This window comes from Bidens hawaiensis, unplaced genomic scaffold (genome assembly GCF_021521415.1).
Source record: "Bidens hawaiensis isolate Kalapana, Puna unplaced genomic scaffold, B.hawaiensis_p1.1 tig00031775_1, whole genome shotgun sequence".
Lineage (NCBI taxonomy): Eukaryota > Viridiplantae > Streptophyta > Magnoliopsida > Asterales > Asteraceae > Bidens > Bidens hawaiensis.
In genome coordinates, this window is record NW_027495370.1 from 26,040 (window position 1) to 38,247 (window position 12,208).

A 12,208-nucleotide genomic window follows, 5' to 3' on the forward strand; every position below is an offset into this window, starting at 1 on the left:
ATTTTTGTTAATTTCTGTCAAACATGTAGCCATGTATACTACATGAGTGGAGATGCTTGGAAGGAAGGAGGAATTGATGCTACAGGTGCCACTCATTGTATTTTATCTTTAATTAAGAATTAGTTCCTTTAAATAAATTGTAAATTTGTAATTTTGAGGATCAAGTATAATTTTTAATGCTTTTATGTAGGATCTCTTATGGTGATAACACTGAAAGTGATTTCATGTGCTATTAATTACAACGATGGATTATTAAAAGAGGCCGATCTTCGTGAATCCCAAAAGAAAAACCGCTTACTTAAGTTACCGTCTTTAATCGAGTATGTCGGATATTGCCTATGCTGTGGAAGTCACTTTGCTGGTCCAGTTTACGAAATCAAAGATTATTTGGATTGGACCGAAAGAAAAGGGGTAATAAACCAATTTATCTCCTCAATATTTATAATGAATCTTTATATAATATAACAAATTAAATTTTGAAATTTGTTTCTCAGATTTGGACAAAATCTGATAAAGGTTCACCTTCACCATATGTTCCAACACTTAAAGCACTTCTTCAAGCGGGTGTATGTATGGGTTTGTATCTATATCTTTCGCCTTATTATCCACTTTCAAGATTTAGTGAACCGATTTATCAAGAATGGAGATTTGTGAAACGTTTGACCGTTCAATACATGTCGGGCTTCACTGCTCGCTGGAAATATTATTTCATTTGGTCTATCTCGGAAGCTTCTATTATTATTTCTGGCCTCGGTTTCAGTGGCTGGACTGATTCTTCTCCGCCCAAAGCTCGGTGGGACCGTGCGAAAAACGTTGATGTTTTGGGTGTTGAGTTTGCAAAGAGTTCGGTTGCGTTACCGCTCGTGTGGAATATCCAAGTCAGCACATGGCTTCGTCACTGTGAGTTGCTATCCATATGCCTTTCTTATTATATCTGATATTTTTAATAATGGGTGTGGTACGCCTCGGTTGAGTTACCACTCATGTGGAACATGACCGCGTAATTATTCGTGTCAACATCAATCCTAACTCGCAGTCGCACACACTTAAAAATCGTGTAATGCAAACATAACCACCCGTGTAACCCATTTATATGAACATGTCAAATGGGTTGATGGTGTTGGTGATCAAGCTGTAATTATGTTAAATGGGGTGGTGGGTTGTCAAAAGTGGGTTAAATGAGTTAGCGGGGGCTGATATGTTTACTTAAACCTGTTAAACAGGTCAACCAGACACAACTTGTTTGACCCAAATATCTAAACGTGTCAAACGGGTTGATGGGTAGTATTTAGTAATGAAGTTGTAAACGTTTCAACGGGTTGGTGGGTTGTAAAAATGGGTTAAACGGTTTAGCGGGTTGACCAGTCTAATCAAATGGGCTAAGCAGGTCAACCTAAATACTGCCAGTTTAACCTATTTATCTAAACGTGTATTAAACTATTAATGGGTTGACGAATAGAAATCAATTGGTAAATGTGTTAAACGTGTTGGTGGGTTGTAGAAAATGGGTTAAACGGATCGACCTGATTGATTAACTGGGTTAAACATGTCAACCCAAACACGAGTTGTTAATCAAACACATCAGCCCGACCACGAACCTTTTATTAAGCAGGTCAGTGGGTTGACCTGAGCACGATCCGTTTAATCAAACAGGCCATTCTGAACACGCTCATTTATGGCATGGGTTAGACACGACAACCCAAAACCCGTCTATTTTCATGCTGTGTTGGAAACTGTGACCGCTAATTTATTTTCGTTATCAGATGTTTATGACAGACTTGTTCAAAAGGGAAAGAAGCCCGGGTTTTTCCAGTTGCTAGCGACACAGACTGTTAGTGCTGTCTGGCATGTAAGTTTAAATTACATTAATTTTGAATCATTTCTTATTTTATATAATCTAAACTTGGTTAACATTTCTGATAATAACAGGGATTATATCCTGGGTACATCATATTCTTTGTTCAATCTGCTTTGATGATTGCCGGGTCAAGAGGTAACACACCGGTCAACATTTTTTTTTTATAACTTGCATCTAACGTGAATTAAATCCTATAAACTTTATTATTCGCCTTACAATTGTTTTAATTCGTCTATGAGCACAGCCATTTACAGATGACAGCAGGCGGTCCCACCACATTTGGCTTTGGTCAAGAAGTCTTTTAAGTCTCTTGAACTTTGCTTACACGCTTCTTGTTCTAAACTATTCCTGCATTGGTTTTATGGTTAGTATAAATTTCTTCTTATTAAATCGAGGAAATTAGAACCCAATTTTGACTGGTGTTGGCTTTTATGAAACAGGTATTAAGTCTACACGAAACAGTGGCTGCGTACGGGAGCGTATACTACATTGGAACTATCATTCCGTTGGTGTTGATTCTTCTTGGGAATGTAATCAAGCCAAAACCATCGAAAGCCCGAAAAGAGCTGTGAGGTTTTGTAAAACCATCTCTCTCCCTTAATTCCCAATGAAAAAGCGAAGGATGAGATTTGCCAAACTAAATCATTTCTTAGCTAGGATTAAATTTAATGTCAAAAACGACTTTTTTGTTTTCAATTTTGTTGCCGTTATCTAAGATCATTGTTATGAAGTCTATATGTTGTACTCAATTTCTTTCACAAGGAGAGGGGGGGGGGGGGGGGGGGGGGAGAAACTTATATGTGGTTCGTGGTAAATTGGTAGTTATAGAGGGATTTCTGACGAAAAAGAATTACAACAAAAAAATAGGTGCTTTCCAAATCGTCGATAGATGTTTCAACAATTCAAGTTTCTTGGTCTAGATAATTTCATTCGTTAATAAACCATGCACCACCGTGGTTCTTTCATATTACAATACGAATAGAGGGCTTAAAAAGATTAAAAGAAATTCACATGATCACTTGAAAAACCAGTTCACAAAACACTTTGTTAATATATGAGCTTAATTCTTGTACGTATAAAAAGTTTGACGTAATATAAAATTAAAACCAAGAATCCCCTACACTACACATCAACAACTTCGAACTACTAAGCTTAATACAAAAATACATAAAACGAAAACGTAAACTGTTGGAATAATTGGATAAAGAATACGATTATTTTGTGAGAACCGCTCACGACTCTTTTCAATATTATTAAAAAGTAAAATCACAAATTACAATTAACCCTAGACCCTCTATTTATACTAATAAAAACTTGAAACCCAAATCTAATCCTATTATCACTACTAAAACTCAAACTTTATTTTAAGCTCGTTTCAGGATTAACTTCTAATTTCGTATTCTTGGTCATCCTTGTTTGTATCCTTTTTAACATCCGCCATTTCTTCATCAGCAACGGGAAAAAACTTTTTCCAATACCAGTGTTCCTTCCAAATTCCGGCCATCTCTTCAATCGGAATTCCCTTCGTCTCCGGCAAGAAAAAGTAAACGACAACCGTCATCACAACGACCCAAACCATAAAGAATATAAACAACCCAAACCTTAAATAACACAACAATTGGAGGAAGATTTGTGCAATGAAGAAGGTGAATAACATGTTAACCGAAACAGTAACACTTTGCGCGGCTGATCGGATCTCGAGTGGAAAGATTTCACTGGGCACGAGCCAACCCAACGGCCCCCAAGACCACGCAAACCCGGCAATGTATACGCAGATGGCTATAACTACGAGCGCCGAATACCATTTCTCAAGCTCACCCGGGTTTCCGCTAATCCCAAACTTGTAACCAATTGCAAACGTGATCACAGCCTACAAAAATAATACAAATTAGATTAATATCATAAATATTATAGACTACATTATAATTTTGATCATTTAAAATTTTTCTCAATTTACCTGGCAAACAAACATTTGAATGCCACCTTCAAAAAACCAAAACCTTCTTCCATATTCATCGACCAAAAGGACCGAATCGATCGTTGCTATCATGTTAACCGCCCCGGTGATGAGTGCGGAAAGGAGGGACGCGTTGTCCCCAAACCCCATGGTTTTAAACAAAACTAGAGCGTAGAACATGAACACATTCATGCCGGTTAGTTGTTGAAAGAACGGAATGGCAACCGCATAGAACACCTGCGGTCTGTATTTACGGTTAAGAAGATTGAGCCATGGGCTCTTAATCTTTATAGACTCTTCACTTGCATCAACAAGATCGTTGAACTCTTCATCTACATTATCAACACCGCGGATTTTGAGTAGTCTTTGTTTGGCTTCTTGAAGCTTTCCACGTTGAATAAGGGAGTTTGGAGTGTCCGCGAGTGTTAAAGTCCCGATGATGAAGATGATAGCCGGGACGATAGCACCGCCCAAACTCAAACGCCAGCCCCACCCGCCCTTGATCTGGGCAAACCCGTAGTTTACAGCATTCGCGACTAGAAAACCGACGGTGATCGAGAGTTGAAACAGCACATTGCATGCGCCACGCCACTTGTAGGGAGCCACCTCCGAGAGATATAGAGGTACCGACTATAAAACACAAAAACACATACATGCATATATTAGTAATAAGTTTGATAATTTAAGATATCAAATATTCATTTATGTAGTTATATTGAATAATCATCAAACAAATTAACAGTATGATCAATGAATTACCTGATTAGCAAATCCTATACCAATACCGAGAAGCAACCGACCAACAATAAGCATCCAAACAGACACCGCAAAGCCATTGCATAATGCACCGATGAAGAAGGTGATACCACCGATGAGCATGGATATCTTGCGGCCACAAGCCTTGGTGACAAAGGACGCAAGACATGATGCGAAAAGAGCAGCCAAGTACAAGGATGAAGTGAACAAGGTTAATGTTGCACTGTTAAACTTGCAGTATTGGTTGCTTGAAGCTTTGGTTTCGGACTCCTTTCGGTAAACCTCAGGGAAGAAAGGGTGCCATGGATGTCACCCCGCCTGAGATTCCGATATCGTAACCGAAGATCAGACCGCCGCATGCCGCCACCAAACATGTCATCGCCACCTTGAATGTGAGTTTGCCGGGGTAAGCTTTTCCATTACCAGAAGAGATCACACCACCACCAGCCATTGTTGTATAGAATTATAGATCAATAGATGAATGAATGAATAAGGAGTTGCAAAAATACATACTACAAGATTGTATGTGTGTATTTATAGATGAAATTAATTGTTGTGTTTGAGTTGGAATCAAATGCCTAAGTAATTCTATTTGTAGTATGGTCGGTCAATTCTTCAGGATTTAATTTGTACGTGTTTATCTTTTAGTTTTAAGTTTAAATACGTCGGATTTTGAATTACAAATTATTTTCCTTACATCTAATCTAGATTAAATTAAAATCTAACTAATTACACAGTATTTTGTAATAAATTACCCCTTCCAAATTATTTCCAACAGATTTAAAAAATTCAAAACTCTAACCGAATAACGAACTCAAGTTTGGTTTTGTATTATTCAAATAAATATGGCATTTATCCAAATCAAAATCGAATTCGAATTTACGAATCTCCAACCGATCTGACCCGAACAACCCGAACTTTAATAATAACTTTTTTAATAGCTTAAAAATAATTAAGTTCTAAACTATCATGGTAAATTTATTCACTTGTAACCTAGCTGTTTCATCTTATGATTTAGATGCGTTAATGTGTTTAAAACATATGGGTTTAGAGGTTTTAGGTAGTTGGATTCAAGTCTTCCCAACAATATTCGTCATTGAAATGGAGGATAAGATGTGGAGGTCGGAATTTGCAATGTATGTAGTTAAATTTAAAAAAAATTAATAAAACGTTAATTATATTAAAATTCAAAAATAAAAAATAAAATTCACGTCGTCACTCAACGTCAACATAAAAAAAAGATAAAAAGATTTCTTATGTGAAACAAAAAAAAAACGCTAAAAAAACATGTTACGTCATTTAATTTAATAAAACATGAAAGTTTAGTTACTGCTATATAAAATTGCTTAATTGTTTTACCTTTTCTGTTAAGTAACAAGTCAAACATCTTTATAATATTTCCAACGATTTTTTTCTACTTAGGGTAGCTCTATCTTCCTAACATTATGGGATGATTGTGCCTCTCAACTTATGTATGATTAGGGATGAAAATAAAGCCTGAGTCTGATGGTATAATCGAAACTCGAAACAAATGGGACGGGGTATACCTGAAACCTGATGGATATGGGTCGGGTATGAGATTAGGATTTCAAAATTTTTTGCGGGTACGGGCCGGGTATGGGATTAGATGATACCCGACCCGATTACCCGAAAACACAAACCCGAAAAATTCTTTGTATTTCGTAGGTTGTGAAGCATATATATAAAAAAATTATAGTGATATTTTTTATTTATTGTCACGTTTCTATATATGAAGTTCATTATATTTATATTTGTAATAATTGTTACATGAAAGGTATAAGATAATTATAATGATAAAAATTGTACTTGAAAGTCTCAACGGGTATACACGGGTATGCCCGATACTCGCCGGGTAATTACCTGACAAATAACCGGCGGGTAATGGGTCGTGTATGAGACAAGATTTTACAAATGAGTATGGGTATGGGATTACCAATATCCGGTCCGAACTCGGCTCGTTATCATCCCTAAGTATGATTATGAGTAGGGTTGTTAAAATAATTCGAATCCGAAATATTTCGGATATCCGAATTTTCAGATTCTGATTCTGATTCGGATAACAATTCTAAATATTTTAGGATATCTGACTTTGAATACTCCTAATTCAGAGCATCCAAATGAGGAATATCTTATTGTTGTCTTGCATAGTCAAATTTTACAATGAAAATTTTATATTTTACTCATTTATTAAATAATATAATTCATTATTATTTTCTCTAATTATTATTACCACGTAATAGGAAACCTTCGTTTGGTTCGAATGTCTAAAGAGCCATTAATCAATTATCAATTATATTTTTGAGATTAATAAATACAAGAAAAGGTATGTAGTTATAAAAAAAATCTTATAGGTATTATACAAATATTACTGAATCAAACGAATTAGACACAACAAAAAAATCTTATATGAATCTATACAAAACCGTTTCAAAAGTTATATACATATAAATAATCTAATATTCAAATATATGATCATATATGTTTACTTGAAGAATTTACTAACTTCTACTCATCTTATACACAGGTCAATAACCTAGTAGGTATATACTATATAGTATCGATAACTCCCTATTGTTTTACTCGTTTATTGTCCTAATAGTCTCATATGATATTAAAACTTAGAAACAGATCCATGGTTTTTCTCTCTTTCTTTTTTTTTTATCAGTGCAGCTAAAAATGGATAACAATTGCAATTTTTACTTCAACAAAAATCAAACTTCCCCATGATCATGATGCAACTTTAAGTAACAATCTAAGTAGAAATGTTGTTGAAAATATGCATACTTTCGAAGACAATGCAAGATTGTTGCAAAAAACACTTTAAAAAGCAATTCATAATTGTTATTAAAGATGTGCAGAATTGTTTAAAACATTTGGAGAATAACTCATAAAACACTTCCGAATTCATGTTAAAAATTTATATAATTGTTGTAAAACAAAATGTGTAGAAATGTTGTTGAATGCGAGCCAAGCAAGTTCAAATTTAATAGGCTGTGCAAAACTGTTTAGCATTTCGTAAATATGGGATATGTATATATGTGCTAAAAAACTACAACATTAGTTAACCATTCTCAACAAGTCAATCTCCTAACCCATCAGGTAAGTAACCAATCTTAAAAAAGAAAGTTGAATAAGCTATATATATATATATGTAATTGGTGACTTGGTGTATTCATGTTAGAGGTGCACAAAAGAACCGGTTTCGGACCCGACCCGGCGGTTCTGAACCGGACCCGACCCTACCCGCGGGTGCGGACCAAGCTTTGGGTTTCCCTCCGGAACCGACCCGGTGGAACCGGTTCCACCAATACCCGGTCAAAACCCGACCCTACCTTACCCGAAACCCGGAAAAAACCCGATGGAACCGGTCAAAACCCGACTATACCCGGAACCCGCTCCTACCAGGACCCGGTTTTGACTTTTGTTGACCATACTCGGAACCGGTTCCGGTTCCTAAGAATACCCGGTTTGTGCACCTCTAATTCATGTTAAGGCAAAAGACTCAAAATCCTGAAATTTGACTTTATATGGAAACTTTCTAGACAACAAATTCAAAAGCAGGCCTTTGTTGAACATTATTGTAAATATGATTTATGTGGTGATAGCAAATAAAAAATCAAAACAATGAATAGTGATTTAGTCAATCACAATTTCATCCATCACCATCAACAAGAACATAGTTGATCACTCAAAGATGGTTAAAATCAGATTATCATAGTAACACATGCTCGTTCAAAATCAAACTTGACTGAAACCGGCAAACAGTTGTACTTGGTCAAAAATTAGCAAATCATTCGGTCAAAACTTGACCTGTCAGAGTTAAAACACCATCATAATCATAGTCAAAACATGTTCAATCATAACCAAACAAGCACTATGGATGATGAAAGTAATTCACTACCAAATCATAAAAATAATAACTAAACATAAAAAATAACTTTAAATACAAGCTACTTGTACATAAAAAGAGTAAATCAAGTTTTAAAAAAACCTTTTTAATGTAAAACAGAAGCACCTAATAAGCATTTAGCACCATGAGAACAGAGCTCAGCGACGCTTGTATATGCATGGCTTCAGTTCAGGCCATTTGATTTCCTTCTTAGAACTTTTCTCTGACTGAAAAAAGTCACAGAAACCAGTTAACCGTCATTTCATGATGAATCAAAAAATTAAATGAGCTAAATAAGACTGCCAAACCTTTTTCTTAAAGTATAAAAGAATGAACATTTTATTTGAGAAGTCCTGCAATTTAAAACATAGATTAGCATATAAGCAATCACGATAAAAGCTATAAAAAATCATCTTCATATGTTTACTTATGAGCGTGTCACATTTGGAATATATTTTATCCATAACGAGTTAAGTGACTAAAAAAATTAAAAAAAGAGTGAAACGGGATCGGCGAAAGGGCATCTATTATGCATACAACCCCCTACCTCGTTAAAAAAAACAAAACACATAATTATTAGGCATGTAAATGAATCAAACGTTCAATTAACAGTTCGTGACCTGTTCAGCATGAAGTTCGCTTGTGTTCATTTATTGAAAAACTAATGAACATGAACAAATTTTTTTGTTCATTTTGTTAAATAGAAGAACATAAACATATGACTGTTCATAAACGATCATTTATTCGCTTACGTTCATTTGTTTACGTCACGTGTGTCTAAGTTTGTTCATTTATATACAATAAAATATTTACTATAAAACTGATGAAAGAGTGTTAGCAGGTTGAACCGACAGGCCCGTTCTAGTGCTAAAAAGTAAAAACAACCCATTTTGACCTTATACAACCCAAAACCCAGATAATTACTATAAGTTTCATAAAAGATAAACTAACTTTGGATACAGAAGTAAACCCTAGATTGCAAACAGCTTTAACAAAGGTATCGGGATCCGCTCCACCATTGTTAGGATCAAATCTACTCTTCACCTCCGCTATCAAAAGCCAACCACTGTAACAAAACTATTACTTAATCCTAATGATAATAAAGTATACAAAACGATAGTTGATATTAAGATAGATACATACTTCTGTTTAAGCACTCTGTGTGCTTCCTTGATAAAATTGGGAAAATCGGTCCCCATCAAAGAAAGACAAAAAACCGCTACATCGATAGATGAAGAATCAAGGGGTGTCTGCAAGATTTTAAATCAACTTAGAAGAGGCAATATCTTAAATCAACTTAGAAGAGGCAATATCAGCCCATTTAATAATAAACAGGTTCATTCGGGCATATTTTATCTCCAACAAGTATAATTAAAAAAAGGCCATCGTAACACATGAAAACTTCTTAAATCATTTTAACAAAAAAAAAAAAAACATTCAACGTAATGTAAACATATTTAACGTGCAAATTTTTGATGAAAAAAACAATTTTGCTATAAAACATATTTACCCGAATCATATAACCTGAAACTTTTTTACCTTCAACCCTTGTCTAGTAATGCTTCATTCTAGTAGCTTCATTAAGTATAAAATGATTTTCCTTTACGATATGTAATTTGATTATATTAATTATATCGGTAGGCTACGAGGTACTAATTATCTTTTAGATTTTATAAAATCATAAAATTTATTGAAGATTAAAACATAAAATTATGTAAAAATTAGAATAGAAAGAAAATAAAATGTACTTGAAAATCCTTACAGGTATTTTTTAGCATACTAATGTATCTCTGCCTATACCTAATGGGTAGTGGGGCGGGTATGAGACATGGCTTTACAATCGAGTACGGAACTGGGATCAAATCACCACTACCCAGAACATACATGTGTGACCAATGGGATTTTTCAAGGTCTAGAATCTTGAAATTTATTAAAAACTATAGAAAATTTGATAAGAGGCTTACTTTCGACATGTCACAAGCGATTACTGAAGGGTCTTTTGCAACAAGATCTATAGAAAAGACCTTATTCTTCACACCTTTTGCAAGCCGCGCATCGCCTATTATGCACCAAAATGTGACCATGGTGAATCAAACATTTAACATTAGGAAAAAAAATAAACTTTCGCACGTGCATTGATAGTCAGCTTGTAGATATAAATGTATTCTGCCACGTCACATGGGGCAACTCCAAGTAGTTTAACATAAAATAGAAATCTAGAAAAATAAAGAGTGTTCTTACCACACCCAAAATCAGCGACAACTAAAGAAGAGCTGTGATCCTTTAGCCACTTCATGATAATATTAACCGGCAGTTCAGGCCAACGTGCCATTTGCTCTTGATATCCTGTATGATACTGGCCACATGAGTTCTATATCAGTTGTGTAACATTATTAGGTAATCAACTTCACAAAAGTACTTACTACTCTTTCTTTACAAAAAATTGATACTTTCATCAGCATGTCTCGATATTAAATAAGTCATGCAATTTAGAATTTTATATGATGATGTTTTACTACAAAATACATTACGAGAAACAATAAAAAACAATTTTCGTATTTTTTATTTATACTTTGATAAGATTTGAAGGCGAAGACGCTTTAACTTTTTATAATAGCTTACTTAAATAATCAAAACTGTCACATTACAACTACAAACACTAATAGCAGATCCGAAGACTGTCTCTTGAGTCTTGCAGACTAATGTATTACCTCTAATTACCATATTTTGATGAATTAACATCACATATCTATTTATTTTCAAAATGCACATGCCAAAATCAACTAAGAACCAAGATAATAGCAGAGTTGAAGCAATTATTTGCCATGTTAATATAAAATAAAAAGGGTGAAAATATGAAAAGATATAGTATGATAATTCAAGCTAAGACGAAAAATATCTTACGGCGTTAAACAAGGAAGGGTCTTCCTTAAAGAAGCTAAGGGCTTCATCTCCACTGCGTGCATATAAATGATGATATAATTGAAATGTGAGTTGAAAATAAATATAAAAAATGAGAGAGGGAGGGATTTACGAGCAGGTATAAAGCTTCTCGTTAATCATACGAAAATGACCTCCCGATAACTTTGCTTTCATCTGCAGCATCAAGATCAAATTCACATATATATATAAAAACAACAATGCATTGTAATTGTGATAATAATAATAATAATAAGGACCTTTTCAAGGAAAGATGAGGAGGAGGCAGCAGTCAAAGTGGTTTGGGGTTTTTTTTGGGGGCGGTGATTGTTTCCTCCACTCTTACTCTTACTCTTACGCTTTCGACTGCTGCGAGAACTACTTTCGTCTTGATTCATTATTGTTCTCTGTTAACCTAAATACATACATACATACATACATACATACATAAACAAATATATAATTAATTTTCACACACACACAAAAAGGAAGCAAGCAAGTGAATAGAGATTGAAATTAGCGTTCAGTAAACCTAATTGAGTCGTACCTATTGATTTGGGTTTTTATTTATTTCTGTCACAGTTAAGTTGAATCATACACACATAGCAACAACAACAACATTCAACCAATTGTAAATTATTATTTTTATAACCAGACGATGAGGAAGATTTATGGTTTACATACGAAAACCTAGTTTAGTTTAAGTTTTAAGATAACAAACAAATTAGCTTCATTCGATATGTTATGTTACTTACAAGTAGTGTTCTCCGGTCGACAGTGACGGTGGCGGCGTCGGCACTCCGATTCT

At 34.6% G+C, this 12,208-nt stretch overlaps 1 protein-coding gene and 2 pseudogenes across 2 annotated transcripts; 1 reads left to right on the top strand and 2 right to left on the bottom strand.

The window, feature by feature from the left end:
• Nucleotides 1–2,499, top strand: LOC143582532 (lysophospholipid acyltransferase 1-like; annotated as a pseudogene). Its single transcript, XR_013143987.1, has 7 exons — nucleotides 1–85; nucleotides 191–411; nucleotides 495–900; nucleotides 1,764–1,849; nucleotides 1,930–1,993; nucleotides 2,103–2,222; nucleotides 2,299–2,499. The product of XR_013143987.1 is annotated as a lysophospholipid acyltransferase 1-like (transcript).
• Nucleotides 2,500–3,239: 740 nt separating this feature from the next.
• On the bottom strand, nucleotides 3,240–5,022 carry LOC143582538 (sugar carrier protein C-like; annotated as a pseudogene).
• A 3,507-nt stretch (nucleotides 5,023–8,529) lies between these two features.
• LOC143582533 (ribosomal RNA-processing protein 8-like) lies at nucleotides 8,530–11,798 on the bottom strand. Its single transcript, XM_077065070.1, has 9 exons — nucleotides 11,661–11,798; nucleotides 11,516–11,577; nucleotides 11,386–11,437; nucleotides 10,723–10,837; nucleotides 10,446–10,540; nucleotides 9,625–9,731; nucleotides 9,433–9,547; nucleotides 8,790–8,834; nucleotides 8,530–8,708 (listed from the first exon to the last, which is right to left on the bottom strand). Exons 1-9 carry the CDS (start codon nucleotides 11,796–11,798, stop codon nucleotides 8,640–8,642), a joined length of 798 nt encoding a protein of 265 aa, XP_076921185.1. The 3' UTR covers nucleotides 8,530–8,639.
• Between the last annotated feature and the right edge of the window lie 410 nt (nucleotides 11,799–12,208).

What these genes read in the sequence shown, in the direction of transcription:
- LOC143582533 (XM_077065070.1), bottom strand. Translation starts at nt 11,798, where the DNA reads ATGAATCAAGACGAAAGTAGTTCTCGCAGCAGTCGAAAGCGTAAGAGT. An exon ending in GGTTTACTTCTGTATCCAAA is followed by an intron (nt 8,835 to 9,432) that starts GTTAGTTTATCT and finishes TTTAAATTGCAG; the next exon opens with GACTTCTCAAATAAAATGTT. An exon ending in TTTTATACTTTAAGAAAAAG is followed by an intron (nt 8,709 to 8,789) that starts GTTTGGCAGTCT and finishes GACTTTTTTCAG; the next exon opens with TCAGAGAAAAGTTCTAAGAA.